Source organism: Diceros bicornis, chromosome 10, assembly GCF_020826845.1.
Source record: "Diceros bicornis minor isolate mBicDic1 chromosome 10, mDicBic1.mat.cur, whole genome shotgun sequence".
NCBI lineage: Eukaryota > Metazoa > Chordata > Mammalia > Perissodactyla > Rhinocerotidae > Diceros > Diceros bicornis.
The window spans coordinates 61,590,248-61,611,176 of record NC_080749.1 but is presented as its reverse complement, the minus strand read 5'-3'; the positions used below and the strand labels follow the sequence as shown (position 1 = coordinate 61,611,176).

Sequence of the window (20,929 nt, the reverse complement as noted above, 5' to 3'; positions counted from 1 at the left end):
AAATAGACCAATTAGCACCAAAGAAACAAATTTTTTTGGTACTCCTAAAAATGGCACCAGCTCTGATATTTTCACAGAGACATCTACCATACCTTTAAAGAACAGGAAACTCCAATACTATTTAAACTATTATAGAGCATAGGAAAAGAAGGGAAACTCCCAGATTTTATTTAGAGAGCTTGCATGAAAGTGATACCAACATCTGACAATGTAAGTCCAAAAAAGGAAAACTATAGATGAGTCTTACTTATGAGTGTCAAGAAACTCTTAATAAGAATAGATGGATATGGGGGCTGGCCTGGGTTTCGCAGATTTAAATCCTGGGTGCAGACTGACACACCACTCATCAAGCCATGCTGTGGTGGTGTCCCACATACAAAATAGAGGAAGATGGGCACAGATGTTAGCTCAGAGCCAATCTTCCTCAGCAAAAAGCGGAAGATTGGTAACAGATGTTAGCTAAGGGCCAATCTTCCTCACCAAAAAAAAAAAAAGTAGATATGTTATCAACATAATAAATATATATCTCATTTTAAAGCCTACATGAAGAAGCATTTGAGATATTTCCATTAAATTCTAGAACTGACAAGAGTATCCTTGATCAGCACTGTTAGTAGCATTCCTCTGGTGGAACCAACCAATGCAAGTAGACTAGAGTAGAAAATGAATTTATATGACAATTGAAAAGGGGAAAGTAAAATTACCGTTATTTGTAGATGAAATAATTGTTATCCAGGGAAATCCAAGAGGATAAAGGGAAAATCTATGATGAACAATGAGAAATTGAGGGAAATGATAGGTGTAGAAATTGATAGTCTTGATATATGCAGTCAAAAGTCAATTAGGAGATGGAATTAGGAACATATTGACAGCAGCAACAGAAAAGATAAAAAAGCTAGTGTTCAGTGTTTATCTGAAAAATGTTTAACATGTACGGTGAGACAAAGGAGATTTAATATAGAAAATTATACCATGTTTCTATACAGAAAGATTGAATCTCATAAAAGTGTTATTTTCTTTAAGATAATTTATATTCAATGAAATTCCAATAAAATAGAGAATTTTTTTATACTAGACAAATTGATTTTAAAGATCATGTGTGGGCCGGCCCCGTGGCTTAGCAGGTAAGTGCGCGCGCTCCGCTACTGGCGGCCCGGGTTCAGATCCGGGTGCGCACCGACGCACCGCTTCTCCGGCCATCCTGAGGCTGCATCCCACATACAGCAACTAGAAGGATGTGCAACTATGACATACAACTATCTACTGGGGAAAAAAAAAGGAGGATTTACAATAGATGTTAGCTCAGAGCCGGTCTTCCTCAGCAAAAAGGGGAGGATTAGCATGGATGTTAGCTCAGGGCTGATCTTCCTCACACACACAAAAAAAAGATCACGTGTAAAAGTAATCAAAAATAGACATGAAAATTCTTAAAAGTAATGAGACACCAACCCTACAAACTATTAAGTCATATTGTAAAACTATAACATTTAAAACATTATGGTACTGGCATATGAATAGATCAGTAGATCCCAGACTAGACAATTCAGAAGAGATCAAACACATTGAGAAATTTAATATATCTAAAAGTGGCATTTGGAACCTGTGAGAGAAGGAAGGATTACCCATTGTGTGATGTCGGGACAGTTAGCCATTTAGAAAAGGAAAGTCAAATCCCAACTTTAAACCTTCTCTCAAAATAAATTTCAGGTAGGATTAAATAAAATACAAAATTGACATTATAAAATTATGAGAAGAAAAATATAGATTTTTTTTGGTCACAAAAGGACACTTTTAAATATGACACAAAACCCATAAGCCATAAAAGAAATGATAGATAAATTCAACTATAGGTACATAAAAATTAAAACTTTCAGCATAAAGAAAGCAGCATAAATAAAATTAAAGGCACTAAATCACACACTGGGAAAAGTATTTGTAACTCTTATAACAAACAAAAGTTTAATTTGCTTACTGTATGAAGCACTGCTGTAATTAACATGACAAAGACAAAAAAGAATTGGCTAATGATATAAACTCACAGTTGATGGAAAAATAAAAGTAGCTCTTAAACATTTGCAAAGTTTCCCAGCCTCTCTCATAATAAGAGAAATGTAAATTGCAATTAGAGTGAGATGCAGTTTTTCACCTCTCAGATTGTCAAAGATCAGAAAGTTTGAAAACATCCTGGATTTATAAGGCTGTAAGAAAACAGATACTCTAAGTTCCTGGTGGAGTGTAAATTGGTAGAAATAATAATAGGTAAACTAATTGAACACTTACTATGTGCCATGCGCTTTTCTAAGCACTTTACGTTTAATTATTTAATCATCACAATTACCCTTTGCGAGAAGTACTCTTATCCCCATGTTACAGATGAGGAAATTGAAGAACAGAGAAGTTAGACAGTAACTCAACGTCACACAGGTGGTAAATGGAACAGCCAAGACTTAAGACCAATTACTTTTACTTTAGCATCCACTTTTTTTTTGGTGACAACACTAAATTGGTTCTGTGGCAGGTAATTTGGCAATATAAACTTTCAAGAGCACGTATCCTTTGATCCAGTGATTCTACTTCTAGAAGTTTGTCCTGCGGGTTTACGAGAATAGATGCAAAATGACATTCGTTGCAGCATTATTTGCAATAAAGGAAGATCGGAAACAACCTAAATATCCATCCCCAGGGGACTAGTTAATTAAACTGAGTTTCATCCATACGAAGACCACAATTTATTGATTCTGCCACTTTTTCACACATTTGACTACTCTTTGACTGTTCTGTTTCACATACTGTATCCAACAAGTAAACAAATCTTGTCAGCTCTCCTTTCAAAATATATCTAGAATCTGACTTTTCTTATAACCTCAACTTCAACCACTCCAGTCTAAGCAAAATCATTTCCCATCAGAATATGGCAACTGTTCTCGCTTATCAGTCCTTGCCCTTACGGTATCTACTTTCCACACAGCAGCTTTAAATAAAGTGAGATGGCACTCTATGTAGTGATATGGAATCTTCTCCAAAACATTGTAAGAGGAAAAGCAAGGTACGGAATTAGCAGGTGGGGATGCTGCCGTCTACGTACAAACTCACAGAACATAGGCAGATATGCATGACTTCCCGACTGGGATATGTTCTGAGAAATGCATTGCTAGGCTATTTTGTCCTTGTGTGAATATCATAGAGTGTACTTGCATAAAGCTAGATAATATAGCTGACTGTACATTTAGGCTATATGGTACTCATGAGACCACTGTCATATATATGGTCCATCGTTGACCGAAATGTTGTTATGTGGCGCATAGCTGTATATGCATACAATAGATTCTCAAAGTGATACCAGTAGTTTCTCCCAGGAGGGGAGCTGGATATCAGGGAGTGAGTTGAATAAGGAGATTTGTGTGTGTGTGTGTGTGTGTGTGTGTGTGAGTGAGTGTGAGAGAGGAAGATTAGCCCTTAGCTAACATTGTGCTAATCTTCCTCTATTTTGCATGTGGATTGCTACCACAGCATGGCTGAAGAGTGGTATAGGTCTGCACCCAGGATCCAAATCCGTGATCCTGGGCTGCTGAAGCAGAGCATGCTGAACTTCACCACTATGCCACAGAGTCAGCCCTTGAATAAGGAGATTTTGAGCCCCGTACCATGTGTATGTTTTAATCTGTAAAGAAAACGACTAAGCACGTGGTTCTCAAATATAGAACATTTGCACTGAGGTCATTTGGTAAAGAGCATAACCTAGTGTCTCAGACAGACGTGGGTTCAGATTCCAATGCTGACTGAGAGGGAAAGGGGCTTTGGAGCAACTCCAGCTCCAGGCAATTTTGCTCCTTCCCCAGCTTTGACATTGGCTGGAGGGAAGACAAAATTCATAGAGCTCCATGTGCCTGGGGTAAGACTCCACTCGCCTCCCTCCTAATCTCTAACCCCAACTGCTGCAAACAATTCTTATCTCTTTCACACCACATCTCTGCCTAAGGCCCTTCATCACCTGGACTCCCATCCCTCTAAGGCTCTCTCTGTGTACCCCCTAACCTGACCCCATCCCCTACTCTTTTTAACTCTAGACACCATTTTATTCTGCCTTGTGGAATGAATACCCATCATTAGCAAAATCTCCAATATTTTCAACCACTTTTCCAAACATTCCCCTCACTTTCTTGCTTTAGTAGAGAGACACAACTCTTCCAGGAGCTTATAGCTTCCCCTGAAGTCCTTTCAAGTGGTGGCTATTTTCTCTGCCATACATTTCATACAACTGGTCCTAGAGGTGTTGTCAATGTCTTCATGTCTTCCTTGCATCTCACTGCTATTTCGGGACCATTTTCTCAGCATACTCATAAAAATCCTCAGCAGTGACGCTCAATCCATCAGAACAACTAGCTAGCACTACTTGTAATCCTGTACAGAATACTGCATCCTTCTCCCAGTTCTTGAAGACTTGAGCTCCTATCTCACTGTTACTCCTTCCAACACTACTGCTGTCATAATTCTGTGTTTTCTAGATTTCTCTCAGTTTTCGACCTCTTCTCCTCCAAAGATCTTGATCTATGCTTTACTTCACCCACTTCCCATAATCCTATTTATAGAGCAGTGGTTCTCAAAATGTGGTCCCTGGACCAATATCGTCAGTATTACCTGGGAACATGTTATAAATATGAATTGTCAGACCCCACCCCAGACTATTGAGTCCGAAACTCTGGGGCTGGGATCCCTAAATCTGTTTTAAGAAGCACTTCAGGTAATTCTGATGAATGTGAAAATTCATCAGATCTTGTGATTGTGATTAACAATAACTCTCCAGTCTCAATTTCAAGCATCCTGCCCTCCATGTGTCTACTGACTTCTGTCTTCATAGCTCACCTGATCTACTCTCCCAACTCCTAGATTCTTCAACCCCATTGAGACCACAATTTATTGATTCTACCACTTTTTCACTAGTCCTTACCCCTCATGTCCTCACTTTCCCCTTATCCAGCCACACATTTGACTATTCTTTGTTCTCTTTCACATACCATATCCAGCAAGTAAACAAATCTTGTCAGCTCTCCCTTCAAAATATATCTAGAATCTGACTTTTCTTATAACCTCCACTTCAACCACTCCAGTCTAAGCAAAATCATTTCCCATCAGAATATGGCAACTGTTCTTGCTTTGTCAATCCTTGCCCTTACTGTATCTACTTTCCACACAGCAGCTAGAGTGATCCTTTTAATACCCAAGGTTATTTTGCTGCACTGCTCAGAATTCTCCATGCTTCTCCTCTCAGAACAGAAGCCGAAGTCCATATAAATCCCTACAAGGCTCTGGGTGATCTGACCCTCCCTGGCGAGAAAGTCATTTCTTCTGCCTTTATCCTTTCTCTCTCCCACTACTGAGCTGTATGTTTATCATTAGATTTTATTACCACTTGACATACTCTGAATTCTCTTGCTTATTTCTGTCTCCCACTATTGGAATGGAAGCTTCGTGAGGTCAGAGGCTTTCTTGTTTACTGATAGAGCCTCAGCTTCTAGAACCCTGCCTGGCAAATAGCAGGCATGCAGTTATTTGTGAATAAATGAATGGATGTCGTTGTTATCTATATGGACTAAGGCTAGCATCACCCTTTTATTCATTCATCAAATATTTGATCATCTATTATGTGCCCTGCACTTAGGAGATAGTACACAGAGAAGAATTCCAGAGAGTTTCCAGTCCAATAGGAAAAAACAAATAAATAGATGTAAAATTACAGCAGTGTGAGAATCAGGATTGGGAAGTGAATGGACCTGTAAGGACAAATGATGCCCTTTTATATATATATGTTTGAAGCCAACAAGCCTTCAACTACAAGGTGTTTACCCTCACACGCCCCAAATGACGGTTTCTCCTTTCCACAAACTTCTGCTATCCCCACATGGTCATGGTGTAGGAAGAGGGGAAATAAAAGTTGGTTTTTTTGGTAACAACATTTGGGGACTGCCATTCAGGGCCTAGACTCCTTCCGTACTGGATCTGCCCCTGCTTGGGAAATGAAGCACGGGATTCCAGTAAATTTACCAGGTGAGGTAAACCTAATTTGGATATTTAGTGTGTCTTGGGCTCTGGGGTTTAGAATAAGTTTCTTGTCCTGGTCATGTTTTAATGAAAGTGAGCCCTAGATTTATCTGCTTAGTCTTTCCTGATTAAAGGACAATAATACCTTATGGCAGTTTTTTGGGTTTTTTTTGGTGAGGAAGATCGGCCCTGAGCTAACACACCTGTTGCCAATCCTCCTCTTTTTGCTTGAGGAAGACTGGCCCTGAGTTAACATCTGTGCCAATCCTCCTCTATTATTATTATTTTTATAAGCGGGACGCTGTCACAGCATGACTTGATAAGCGGTGCATAGGTCCGCACCCGGGATCCGACCCGTGAACCCCGGGCTGCAGAAGCGAAGCATAGGAACTTAACCACTATACCACCAGGCTGGCCCCCAGGTTTTTTTTTTAACCTGATCCAGAATCACACAGTGCGTTTAGTTGTCATCTTTTTAGTCTATTTTAATCTGAACAGTAGCTCAGCTTTTCTTTAACTTTCATGGCCTTGACATTTTTGAGGAGTTTAAAATGCCTCTCAGCTCAGGTTTGTCTGCATGTTTCATCATGTTAGATGCATGTTACACACTTTGGGCAGGAATACCTGGAACGTGTGTGTCCTTCTCGGTGCTGTGGATCACATATCACGAGGCCCATGCATCCATTTGTACCATTCAGGGTATTGTTAACTTTGATCACGTGACTAAGGTCGTGTCTGCTGGGTTTCCCTTACAGTAAATGTCTCTTTTTACCATTTGTAATGAGAGCAGTAAGCAGGGACAGAATTTAAGAATAAGTAAATATTTTGTTTCCCAAGTGACTGTCACTGATGGTTTTAGCATCTATTGCTGATTCTTGCCTGAATCCATTGTTCTTATGATGGTTGAAAATAGTGATTTTTCTAACTCTGTAATTTCTCACATTTTTATTAGTAGTCATTCTTCCATAAGACAGAATTTTCCCTTCTGCCCTTTAGTATGATATATTACTGTCTTTATTCCATTTTGTATTGTCCCAGGTTTGGCCAGCGGGTGTCCCAAGATATTGGATCCTTCATCAGAGTTTTTATGTATAAATGATATAAAAAAAATAGTTAATAGAGGCACATAGAGGAAAGTGGGGGTGAGAAGCTGGAGAGGGGAATTCTGTTGGTGATTAGGAAAGGCTTCAGTGAGAAAGCAGTATTTAAAGTGAGCTTTGAAAAAAGGGTAGAATTTTCACAGAAATAGCAATAAGGTAGAGTGGAAAGGGAAAACCGTCTGAACAAAGAAAGGCCTGGTATTCCCGGTATTTGGCAAGTAATACAGTGGGGCCGGAGCATGGTGGGGAAGCTGAAATGTGAACGGAAACCTCTGCACTTAGCTTCGTGCTTTTGCCCATGCTGGTCTCACTGCTTATAATTTCCTTGCTCACTCCATCCTTGCTGTTTTGCTAAGAGGTAGGATGAGGTGTGAGGAGTGAATTCTAAGTGAAAACAGCATAGCCACAAGCCCCACTCAAATACTCCCTTCTCCAGGAAGCCTTTTCCAGTTCCCTAATAAGAATTAACCACCCTCCTCTATACACTCCCATGGCACCTTGCGCCTCTCTGTTAACAAGTCACTCTGCCTTGTGCTGTGTGTATTTGTGGCTATATCTTCCTCCTTTAAAGCATGAACCACATCTTAATTGCTTTGCCCCTCTTTCCCGTGCTCAGCACAAATGCTCAATAAATGTTTCTTGAATATGTGAGAGAGAGGAAGGAGAAGTGGGTAGGTTGGTGTTGGTTGGAGGAGGGCTCTGAATGGCATTTGAAGGGATTCAGGCTTGCTGTGCACGCAGCGATGAGCCATGGCAGCTTTTGAACGGTGCAGGGCTCATCAGAGCTGTGATGCCAGAGGGTGTGGCGGAAGGGGAGGTGCCCGTGCAGTGGCCCCGGAGAACGCTGAGCCACAGGGCGACAGCCACAAAAGACAGAAGGCATGGAAACAAATAGTTACCAGCTCACAAATTTGGGCACTCATTTGAATGCAGGAATTGAAAAAAAGGAAGGAATTGAGCACCGTTTTGAGGTTTCAAGACTGGGTAATGGGGAGACTGACAGAGGCTTCTACCTAAAATAGGGAGCCCAGGGGCAATTACAGAGAATTTAAAGAGTTCAGCATGGTCTTATCTCTTCCTCACCCAGTACTTACTCTGAATTCAAAACAGAATGTGCTCTTGAAAGATTTTATTGTATCAAATGTGGTGAGAAATGAAACATTATCTCTACTTGAAGCACAAAAAACTGACTTTGGTGTAATGGACATTTTTCATTTGGCTTTCCTAATGGTTTTATTAAAAAAGGATGTTAGTAACTGCTTTTTTAACCTTGCAACTCGGCCCTGTGAGAGCAGCTTACCATGAAAGAAACAGTCCTCAGCTTTCTTTTGGCTCCTCTGGCCCTCCTGCCCCTTCCTAACAACAGAAAATTTGCTTTGCACCTGCTCCAACTGGGTTCTAAGTGATAAGCATCTTGCAAGCCCAGAAAATTGTAGTATCAAATCTCAGCCCCAACTGTGAGGCAGCACTATCATCGAATCCCCGCTGAGAGGCGTTGCTTTCCCAGTTCCCAGGGGAAGAGTCCTTTCTCCTCTGGCCCCTTTTCAGGCTTGAACTCCAACCTAAACCCTCTTTTTAGCTCCCAGCATGCATTGCTCTGGGTGCTGGCCCTGACCCGGCCCTGCTTACACATCTGCAACCTGGGCTCATCCGCAGGTCAGGCCTGGGTAGCCCTGGGGTCAGTGGAGTGCCTAATTCCAATAATGAGGGCATTTATCTAAGGAGAGAATATGGACCTCTCTCTTTGTTACAGTCCATTGCTTTTTTCCCCAGAAACAAATGCTAAAGGAACATTTCGTATATTATCTGTGATTTGGTAATAGTATATAAACATTGCCTAATATTCACAAAGTTGCTTTCATTCATTTCTTCCTTTATAAATTAAATGTTTTGTTATCACTCATTATTTATTTTAAGAAGGATATACCTTTCTCACTGTGAGGAAAATGTAAATATTTTAAAATAGTGGTATATTCAGGAAAACTCTTGTAAGAATTTCAAATAAAAATAGCAAATGCTATTTAAATGGGTGTAGAGCATTCTAACTGGACTTAGTGTATGGTTTTAAAGGGAAAGAAAAAGTACTAACAGAGACTTTATAACTTTCTCTTTATGTTTTCCTCTTAGGTTTTTCAAACAGACCAAAGTCATTAAAAATACTCCTTAACCCCCAAAGCCACAAAAAAGAAGCTACTCAGGTCTATTATGAGAAGGTTGAACCACTGTTGAAAATTGCAGGAATAAAGACTGATGTAACAAGTAAGTTCTTTTCAGAATATTATTTTGCCACTTAAAAAATCATACTTAAGGAAGCAAAATGACCTGAATTTATCTTAATCCAAATTTCGGAAGCTGCTTGTAATGTCTAAAGCATTTTTACGTGCTTCCATAACCGCAGTCAACTCCAGGATTATAATTTAATTATTTTGTTTTCTTTTTTATTGTGTTATTTTTATTAGAATATCAATATTTTTCTCTTTAGACCATTTTTCAGGCTTTAAAAATTATTAGGTATCATTTTAAAGGGAGCTGCACACTTTTTGATATCTTCATTGAGACGTTTGCTATTTACGCAGTATTTCTGCAGTTTGGCAAGGAGTTGCTTTTTGCTCACTTAAATGTTTGATGCCTTTCCATGGAATCCTTCATTAGGAGGTTTTTGTTCTGACTCTGACCCCTGCTGGTTAGGTCAAAACTAAGCACTTAACTGCTGGTTTTAGATGAATTTAGAGAAGCCAGAAGCTTAAATTCATTGTCTAAAATAAGAAAGGTGTTTAAGTTTGTTCTGAGGAAAATAGAAATTGGCTAATGCTAAATTTAATAGAAGATTAGTAAAATCCTTTTCAATTTTTGAGTTTGGTGACCAAATTTCTTTGTTTCCTTGAGACTCTAATTTTTCCCGTGGGGGATGGACTGAGAGGGAGAGTTGATGCCTTCGAAAATCACACCCTCAATTTTTCTGGTCTTATTTCTATGTAGCTTCACTGACACACAGTGTAAATTTGTATTAAATTTTAATTGATGAAGAGTATTGCATATTAAGCCTACTCAGGAGACAAGACCAGAGTGCACTTGGAATCTCCTAGTCCCGAATATAAATTCCTGGGGAGGGGATTCAGTGACCTGGCTTTGCTCAGCTGTAACCAAGGGAGATGGGTCTCACTATATAAATAAAGTCATTGAAGCCCATATTTCATGACTTAATATATTAGGGTAGTAGGAAGTTCCTAAAAAAAAAGTTTTTAAGGCAATCTTTGTGGGAAGGTCAGCTACCCCAAAAGGCATCTACTACAATGGAGGTTCGAAGAAACTACCATGAAAAACTCAAGAGGAATTTCTGAATTAAAATAAAATTGTAGTGGAGGAGTTAACCTTTCATCTTTGTGATTTTTGGATTACTTAGAGGTGATTTATAAGACAAAGAAACAGTTCAGATCTATCATTCCTTTCCACTGAAGATTTTCAAAGATTGGTGGAAGGAAAAGTTCGAAATTCATATTATAATGAGATAATTAAAAATTGAATAAACTTACTGGCAAACTCAATAACATTATTTTGTTTCATTGATTTAATATCCAGAACAGTTTTACATGGATATTACTATGTATCCTTCAGTTCAAGAAACTCTTGTTGAATGCTTTGTGTTAAACAATATGCAGAATGCAAGGTGAATAAGGTGTACTGCCTGCTCTTGAGTGACCTTTAGTTTATTAGGGATCCAAGTACAATCATGGGTTGCTTAATAATGGGGATACATTCTGAAAAATGCCTTGTTAGGTGATTTCATCGTTGTGAAAATGTCATAGAGTATACTTACGCAAACCTAGATGGTACAGCCTACTATACACCTAGGCTATATAGGACTAATCTTAAAACAACACGATTGTATAAGCGATCTATTGTTGACTGAAACATCATTATGTGATGCATGACTGTAGATATTTGAAATAAATATACTTTGGATATACATAAAAGAACTCTGGTGTCTCAGAGGATGATATTAATTTTGATCAGAAGACTCAAGAAAATTATTTGAACTGGACACTTGGACTGGACAGTTTTGGAGAGTCAGAGAAAGCAAAAAATGGTTTTCTGTTCAAAGCAGAAGAAAAGTGAGGGAAAGAAGGCAAGCTAGCAGGCACATACAAGTGGGGTGTGTATGTGTGTGTCGTACCCATAACGTTTTGGGAGTTCTTTCATAACTTTGCTTTGCCTTCCTCAGTTTTGACTTCATCTTAAATCTGGTCCTTTCCATCATCATAAAATGGCTGCCAGTGGGTCAGATCCTTCTTTATTCCAATCTAGTGGGGTGGGGAAAGGTGTGTGTATGTGAGAGACCCAACATTCTCTAATCCTGAACAGGGATTAATATTTCTTCCTTTCAGTCTGACTAATATAGGAGGTATGCCCAGTCTGGAGCAATCACTCTCTTAACTATCAAGACCCTTTCCACTGGCTGAGGGTGCGACCCCCTTTTCCTAAAGGCTGAGGATATCAGAACTGAATTTGTGTTCTTTTAGTGAGGAAAAAGGGCAGAAGGGCTACTGGGAAGGTTCCCAGCAATGTACAGTAGAGGAAATTTGAGTCCAGATTATGGAGGGATCTTTATGCTATACTCAGGAGTTTACTCGTCATTCATTGATCCCAAGTTGGTGTAAATTTTTTATCGTAGTGTTGTAATCTGGTTTAGCAAGGATGAATCTGCTAGTAGAATAGCGATTAAGAAGAGAGAGAGATTGGAGGAAAGGAAACTGGTACATGAGGCCTGACCTAAGGCAGAGGAAATGATAGGAATGTGCTTTCTTTCTTAAAACACTTGTACTGGAGAGAAAAATATGTTCTAAGACTTTTTTTTTCCTAAATCTGTAAATGTTATTGAATATTATATTTAGTTTAACATAAAATAAAATTGGAGTATTACGTAAAGGAAACTTAGAATTTACTTATATATTTGTGCAGAATGGCTAATTATTAGCTGCCTAACACTCCTCCTACAGGCAAAATTATAAAATTACATCTTTTGCTTATAAAACCGTTTTAGTATGTATATTGGCTAAATATTTATATAAAAAATATTTCCTATTTGTGTGAAGGACTGAATAAACATGTGGATACTTCAAAAATTTTAGAATCTTCATATCTCACAGTGTAGTTTTGTAGTTTGAAAAAGGTAATATATTTGAAACTACCTTATATATTATAAATTACTATAGAAAAATGGTCGTACTGCTGCTGTGCATTTCATTTTCATAAGTTATGCAATAGTAAGATTCAATTTACATTTTAAAAGAAAAAATATCTTATATGAAAGACTAAGGAAGAAAAAGTACATATTTTGTGCAAGTCCAGGGTGACCATTGTTTTAATATATCTTATGTGCCTTGCTGAATCCAAAAGGAGTGTGAATTACATAATGTATTCTATATGATGTTGAATTCATTAGAAGATAGTGCCATACAAATGAGGCATGATTTGAAAAATTGTAGCTAGATATATACATTATAAAGAATTTTTTTCTATAAATTTCTTTTAAAAATGACTAGCAAAAAAAATAAACAATCTGATTAAAAAATAGGCAGAGAATCTGAATAGACAGTTTCCCAAAGAAGACGTACAGATGGCCAACAGGCACATGAAAAGGTGCTCCACATCACTAATCATCAGGGAAATGCAAATCAAAACCATAGTGAGCTATCACCTCACACCTGTTAGAATAGCTATTATCAAAAAGACGAGAAATAACAAGTGTTGGTGAGGATATGGAGAAAAAGGAACCCTTGTGCACTCTTGGTGGGAATGCAAATTGGTGCAGCCACTGTGGAAAACACTATGGAAGTTCCTCAAAAAGTTAAAACCAGAACTGCCGTATGATCCAACTTCACTTCTGGGCATTTATCTGAAGGAAACAAAAACACTAACTTGAAAAGATATCTGCACCCCCATGTTCACTACAGCATTATATGCAATAGCCAAGACGTGGGAGCAACACAGGTGTCCATGGATGGACGAATGGATAAAGAAGATGTGATACACACACACACACACCAGAATATCATTCAGCCATAAAAAAGAAGCAAATCTTGCCATTTGTGACAACAAAGGTGGACCTTGAGGGTATTATGCTAGAAATGTCAGAGAAAGATAAATACTGTATGATCTTACTTATATGTAGAGTCTAAAAAACCAAAAAAGAAAAAAACCAAACACATAGATACAGAGAACAGATTGGTGGTTGCCAGAGGCTACTCTAGGAAGAGGGCATTTTCTTGTCTTGGGCAGTGGGGAGTGGATGATGGAACACAAAAAGAACAATATAATTGAGAGGCGATATATGTGAAGGTGGAAGTGATGGATTCCATTTTGAGCTTACTAAGTTTGAAGTACCTATAGGACAGGAAAGAAAATGACATCTTAATATCTTATCTCATTAGAGAATTTTATCACCAGACCAAGAAATGTTTCCTATGTCCCATACATTCTCATCTGATTTTACTTAAGTCTATTTCTTCATCAACATTCAATATCAACCTCAACACTTTACCCTCCTCCAGTCTTGTCTTCCTCAGAAAGTAATATTTAAACTGAAGGTTGGGGTGGGTGGGGGGTCCCAGCAGTGAGAACTGTGTGTTCAAAGACTTGTAAATAATAGAAACTCCTAAAAGGGACATAAGATGTCAATCTCACTGGGAAAGGAAAGTAGATGAAAGAAAAGGCTAGTAACTTTCTTTTGAAACTGCATTTGTCAGCAGTTCACTCTTCATGTTTGTCTAGTGTGGGATGATTTGAATCTGGCTTTCTGATTCCAGATCACATTATATCCTATCTGAATACAAATTTTGATTTCTTCTACTATATCTAACTAGTGGTCCAGATTACTTTCTATCCTTTTTCCCTACATTATTTTTCTTTATAATCACTTATTACTATTTTATATTGTACACTCTTTTTTTAAATTAGTGTGTTTTATCTGTCTCCAGAATGTAATCTTTCTGAGGCCAAGGACTTTATTCATTTTGTTCATTGTCCTAACATATTGTGGTCAGGTTTCTTTCATCTTTTCTAACTCTTTGCTCCAGATAAGTCATTTATTTAACTTTTACAATGTCACTTATAAGATGACTATTATTGGATAATTTGCACCAATGTATAGACAGTTTCCACCTGCAGTATAAGAGGAAAAATAAACTATTTCAAATTTTTCCTAAATAAAAATAGCATTCAGCCGCAACATAATTTTAAAGCTAATTTTGTGTTGGATTTAAAAAGCTTTACCAAAGTAAGCTTTGGTATAAAAGCAAGACTTGATAAATCAGAATTTATCCTGATTCTCAGCATAAATATTTCTCCATAATAGCCTTAATCATTTTTAATGTATGTATGTAAGACATTTGATTATTTTGCTTTTTAAAGTTGCAACTACTTGCTGAGGTTATAAATGAATGATCAGTACACAATCCTTTATGATAACTTAATCTTCCAAGTTTATTAATATTAATATTTTATATTTAGTTTTGTAGCTTTCTTCTGATTAGAATTTAATAAAGAGAGGTTTTATTCATGTGAATATTGATGGCATTTGAATAAACTATGGGAGAATTACAGTATAATGCTGCTGGATACAGAATGATTCTTTCAGACACCAAGACTAATAATTTTTAACAATATCTAAAAACATTGTAGGAAAAGCTTGAACCATGCTGGCACCAGGGACAGACAGGCATGAAAGATTAATGTAATCTTGCATATAATGATGCACATTCTTACACAAAAAATCCATCTACAGTGTCATGTCAGTCAGCAGAAATCTTTGATGGGTGGATACAGCTGGGCTGTCTCTTCTGGCAGAGTTGCTCTAGAAAATGCTAAATGTGGTTGGGATGCTTGGTGCCATTTGCAGTGTGCCAGTTTATCCCGTCTTCACTGGCATTTACAATACTGCATAGGGCATCAGAACTGCAGAGACAGCGATAGGGAGTGACAGATTCATTTCCTCAGAGGATCTGGCTCTGGTGGGCCTGTGCCACCCTCCTCCTTGGTGTTGGGTCTGTTATCATTGGTGTTGGCTTTGCCTCATATTTTCACATCCAACTCCTCCTCTTTTTAGTCTAGCAGTTCCAGATACACATTCTTCTAGTATGTAAATCTTACACTAACCTTTCAACTAATTTATTCATGTAAGGTTGCCAAAGAAATTTAACATTGACTGTTTGATGCCAGCTAATATGCCTTATTTTCAAAATACTGCTGCTCTTAAGCTTCTGATTTAAAGGAAATGTGTCTTATTTAGGGAACACTAAACAGACAGGCACCAAGATAAATGATCTAACTGCTATGTGTGGGATATCCCCAAATGACTTATGTAGTTGGAACAAATATATAACCCTGTTTTACATAAAGCCATAAAACACATCAGGCAAGTAACACTTAATTCTCTTTCCCATGATTAAAATATAAATATTCAAGAATAAATGTTGTTTTATGACCTGACCATATGTTTATCATATTATTTTGCCAAACCAAGTTAAAAAGTGTAGATTATTGTTTAAAACTTGCACTTTTCTGTGTTTTTTTTTTTTTTAATAGTAACACAATATGAAGGGCATGCTCTGTCACTGCTAAAGGAATGTGAACTACAGGGATTTGATGGGTAGGTTATATTATTAATCTGTATCTTCATATAGCTTATGTTATTAAATGTTTTCGTTAGTTTTTAGCCACATATTTGGGACCTATAATTCTTAAAAGATTGTGATGTATGTAATTAGGTTCTATTTCATTCATACTTGTGTAATAACAATTAACGATAATAATGATAATATGGCATAGTCATCCACGCTCAGGATTGGGTAGGAAAGCAAAAGGAGAGATCTAATTATAAGTACTGGCAAATCACAGGATACCACCTTATGCCTTCCTGATGTGCATACATTTGCATCTACAGTCCTTAATTCCTGGCTTTAACCATGTGAGTAGCTAGGAAAGCATTTATGGAAGATATTATATTGTTCATATGGCATAACTGTACTATGATTGTCATTTGCAAATTTATTGATAGTATTAATAGCTACCCACTGGTTAATTTGGCTATGATAGAGGATAAATATTTTATAAAAATAAATATATTATTTTCAGAATGAATAAAAGATGCTAATTTTAATTATCTTCTATAATGTAGTGCTACCAAATAAGTGTGTTCTTCACAGTTGTTTGCAATATATTGCTGGAGTGTGTAGAAATTGTTCACTGGCATGCAAACATTAGAAACAAGGCAAGTGACATATCCTTTAATACTATTTGTAGAAATTAGGTGAATCAATTTGCTATAGTGCTGAATCAATGTGTAAGACAAAAACATATTCTTGTAGGGAAGGATTGTTGCAAGGGTGGATATTTCAGAATTTTAAATGGTGGCAAGTATGTGAATTATTCATGTCACATGGTGTTGGGCAGGGGTCAAAAAAAGACTCAAGATCAGGAAGGGCAGTTGGGTCTTTCAACCGAAGTGAAAGGCTTTACTCTTCCCAAAGAGCTGTTAGAATGTTTTGGGGAGGAAAGTGACGCAATCAAAATGGAGCATTAGCAGGGTTGTTTTTCATAACTACTTAATACTTTTTGGAGAGAAAAAATAATAGTGGATGAAGAAGAAAGTTTGGTAAGTAAAACAATTTTTCAAAAAGGAATTTAATTGCGGGGGTAGATCTAGATGGCAATATTATATAAATATTGAGGCTGAAGAGTGTGAGGTAGGAGATTACTTCACAGCTTTATACTTAGAGCTAGACAAATTGATTCATAGGCTACACTTAGGAAATTATCTTGCAAGTATACAATTTGAGAAAAGTCATTGGAGAAATCATGCCCACCAGCTGTCTACCTTAACATGATGCATAGTCCTGAACCACAGCTTTTGACTATATGAGGGTGGCTGCGTTGCAAATAAGTCTTAGCTTCAAAGCAAAATTATATAAATAATGAGAATAACAGATATCATAGGTATGAGACCTGGTCTTGCCCTTCAACATTATGAAATGTTCCACTAAATGTGATATCTATAAATGCGTTCTATTGGTAATTATACTATGGCAAGGATTAAGAACAACTTTGCAGAATGATGAAAGATGATTGCTCAAGTGCAGTGTAGTAATATTTTTCTCTTTATCTGAGCATAATTCTTGTTTATTTCATGTGGCACGTGTTGTTATTTGCAGTGTGGCACTAAAAGTTATGTAATATATAGATCCCTGACTTATTACTCATATATTTTTTAACCAAATAATTTGGCCTAACCATTGTATGAATTGAGTTTCAAAGACTTAACTGTTTCTGAACTCTAGCATGCTAATGTATTTAGGACATATGATAGTTTAAAATTTCTATTGAAAGTCATGTATTTTCTAAGATCCTTTAAATAGTTCATTTATTTTCACGGGCCCAGTTTTTCGAGTAGGAGCTGATATGGTGGTTGGGGATAACTATCTTAATAAAATGGTAATTTCAAGTTACTCTATTTAGAATTACATAGAGAGATATTTGAGGAGAACAATGGAAACATTGGTTCTTTAGGCACTTCAAAAGAACAATTCTCTAACAAATAGAATTGTTTGAAAATGAAATTCTCTGCATTCTTGAGTTCCCTGTACTTGAATCTGTTTAAAGAGTGGCTATAGAAGTACTTTTTGAGAAGTGTATACAAGAGACTCAAGGATGGGATAAGGTGACCCCAAGATTCTGTTGGATGAGAGAGGGGCTCACATTCCTTCAAGGACTCAAGCCTGAAGCATCTCTGCCTGACTCTAGTGGAGCTATTGATAGGGAGTGATTAGAAAATCATCTAAAGGTTTTTGGACACACCAGAGAGGTTAAGGTCCAAGAAAGATTCTATGTACATTATTCAGTAGGGCAAAATGATTAGGTAAATAATGTTTAAAAAATGTTATTTGTTAAGATCTTGGAGTTTTTTAATGAGTTACATGTGTTTCTGTGAAGACATATTGTGACATATTTCTAAAGCCAACAGGAACAGTATATCAGTACTCATGACAGTTGGTGTGCAACTCCAGTGTGTTCTAGTAAACACTCTCAGATCCATTGCAAAAATTTGTAGGAGTATCAGTTTCCATATTGCCTCCTACATACTGGGCATGAACAAAAAGTTTTGTAAAGGCAAGAGAAAGTGTAATAGCAGGTGCATAGACTTGAAACAGTTGAATTTATAAGTGTGAATACAGTTAAGTTCATCTATAGCTCTTATGTAATTATAAATATACTAATATTTTCCTTTCTTATTTCACACTGTTTTTTAAATTTGAATTGGTTGATTTACACAGTTTTTTTTTTTCTTTTGTTAATTTCATTGTTAACTAGACCCACAATAATCTAGACATTTTTTGGCTAACATTGACATTTTATCACCTTGACCATGATATTTGTATTACTAAGTAAGGTTGAAAAAAAAAGTGTCCTTTTTCAAAAAAGGAAAAGTTTAAATCAAAAATTCAATAATATATTAAACATTTCAAAGATGATATTGGTTGATAGATAAACACCCACATAAAATTTTCTTAATCACTTTTTATAAAGAGAAATGAGATATTAGCCCCTAGTTGTACTTTTCTAGACAGAATCATTCTACATGGGGTCATGGCAAGAAGGAGTTTACTTATTCTGAAAACATAAGATATACCACGTGCAAAGGATTAGTTACACTGAAGTTTATATTTTAGGGTAACTCTTAAGTGTGGTTAAGTTAACTTATTATAAAAGCTGGAATTTTTTTTTTTTTTTTTTTACCTTATAGCATCCAGACACTTGTGATATGTTTATATGAAGTATATTTTCTAGATTGAATAACTATACCTGGAGATAATCTTAATGACCTAGTAGTTGTCACCAAAAATAAATGTATTCCTTCCTCACTCATTCACTTCCACATTGGTTCTACTGGTAAACTGATTTTCAAAATAATAAAACTCTCATAAGGCTATTTTCGTTAGGGTTCATATATAGGAAAGGAGTATAATATATTGAATAGAGTGCAATCTCTAAGGCCAGTTGTCTTGCTTCAGATCCTTATTCTATCACTTATGATCGTGCGACCTTGGGAGAGTTACTTAATCTTTCTATGCCTTAGGTTCCTAATCTGTAAATTGAGGGTAGAAGTATCTATTGCATACAGTTATTGTTCAAATTAAATGAGTTAATATACAGAGTACAGTGCCTGGTACAGTAATTCACTAAATGTTACTTTATTATCATCATTTGTTATAGTTTCAAAATGTTTAACACATCATGTATTATGACAAAATTTCAAGGGTTTTTGTAGCGGAGCATGTTCATAGACAGGCCATCTCTGCTAACTCGAGCAGTGGGTTAACATGTCCACGATGCTATAACTGGATGCAGGATTCCAGGGGTCACATGCTGCCATACTCTATGGAAGAGTCAAGTTCTTTGGTGCTAAGTTAGTTCCTTTGTTGGCTGACTTATGTGCTCCTTTTAGGGACACACACCACAGCAGGTAGACAGGCATGGATCTGGGAGTTATAACTAAGTTCACACAATGTTTGGAAATTTGCTCATAGAGAGCTTTGAAATCATACAGAGAAGGTTCGAATCAAACTTTGGCTTCCCCATTTATAAAGATGAGGCTAAAGCCTATTTACAGAATTCTAAGTATTTGATAGAAAAGAGCCAATGTATTATCTGACATAAAGTTGGCCCTCAGTAAATATAACTGTTTTTCTCTGAATCAGTGGCCACTTTATGAATCCCTGGAATCAATTCAGACATGAAATAATACCCCTAGCCAAAAGTGGGACCTGAGTCATATGCCGTATCCTGGAGTCACTTCTAACTATGTGCCCCCATAGAGCTGAACCTCGGCTAGGTGCAGGAGCTGGAAGGCTGAGAGCAAGGTGGAGGGAGCTGATGGAAAAGAATACCCTCAGCCTCTGGATTCATCAACCTCTGGAGCTTTTTAATCTTAGGAAACCAGTAACACCTGCTGATTATGCCCCATAGACTGTTTTGTTTGGCACGTAGACTTTTTAAATATACAGTCATGCGCTGCATAATGACATTTCAGTCAATGAAGCACTGCATATACAATGGTGGTCCTGTAAGGTTAGTACCCTATGGCCTAGATGTGCAATAGGTTATACCATCTAGGTTTGTGTAAGTACACCCTATGATGTTCACACAACAACGAAATTGCCTAATGACACACTTCTTAGAACGTGTCCGTGTGGTTAAGCGTCACATGACTATATTAAATGCGAGTTGCTAGTATTTACAAATTAGGAGACTCACCCAAAAATCAGGATCTGTGGCTTCACTACAAAAATCAGAAGATGTGGTCCTCTAGGCCTGCCTCCCAGATGATGTGAGTGGGCTGGAGCTGAGAAGCTGCGTCTCCTTTAGACTGACTGTACTCTTCCATTCCTGCTGGGCCCTTGTAGGCCTTGAGTTGTGACACCTGCTTTCAATAACGCAAAATCTTCCTCTTTCTTGGGTAAATTGATGTGATTTTGATACATAAGATTATTTTGCATCCTTCTAATACAAATGATTATGAAACCAATTTCTGATATGTATTATATTCATGGATTCCCACCCCCGCTCTCCCATAGTCTACTTATCATGAGGTCTAAAAAAAATATTAGCAGTACCAACTAGGGTCAAAGTGTAGTGACACTAATTCTAAAAGTGCCATATAGTGGCAGGAGATGAAAACCAGTTCACATTAGCAATTATTATATTCATATACTAATGATAATTAGCAATTCCTTAAA

General features: G+C 37.1%; 1 protein-coding gene across 1 annotated transcript in view; it reads left to right on the top strand.

The window, feature by feature from the left end:
• Positions 1 to 20,929, top strand: part of CERKL (ceramide kinase like) — a 114,889-nt gene that overhangs the window by 68,872 nt on the left and 25,088 nt on the right. The window contains exons 3-4 of the mRNA XM_058549362.1: positions 9,267 to 9,398; positions 15,723 to 15,786. Of these exons, the coding sequence (XP_058405345.1) occupies positions 9,267 to 9,398; positions 15,723 to 15,786 (196 nt within the window). The remainder of the gene's footprint in view (positions 1 to 9,266; positions 9,399 to 15,722; positions 15,787 to 20,929) is intronic.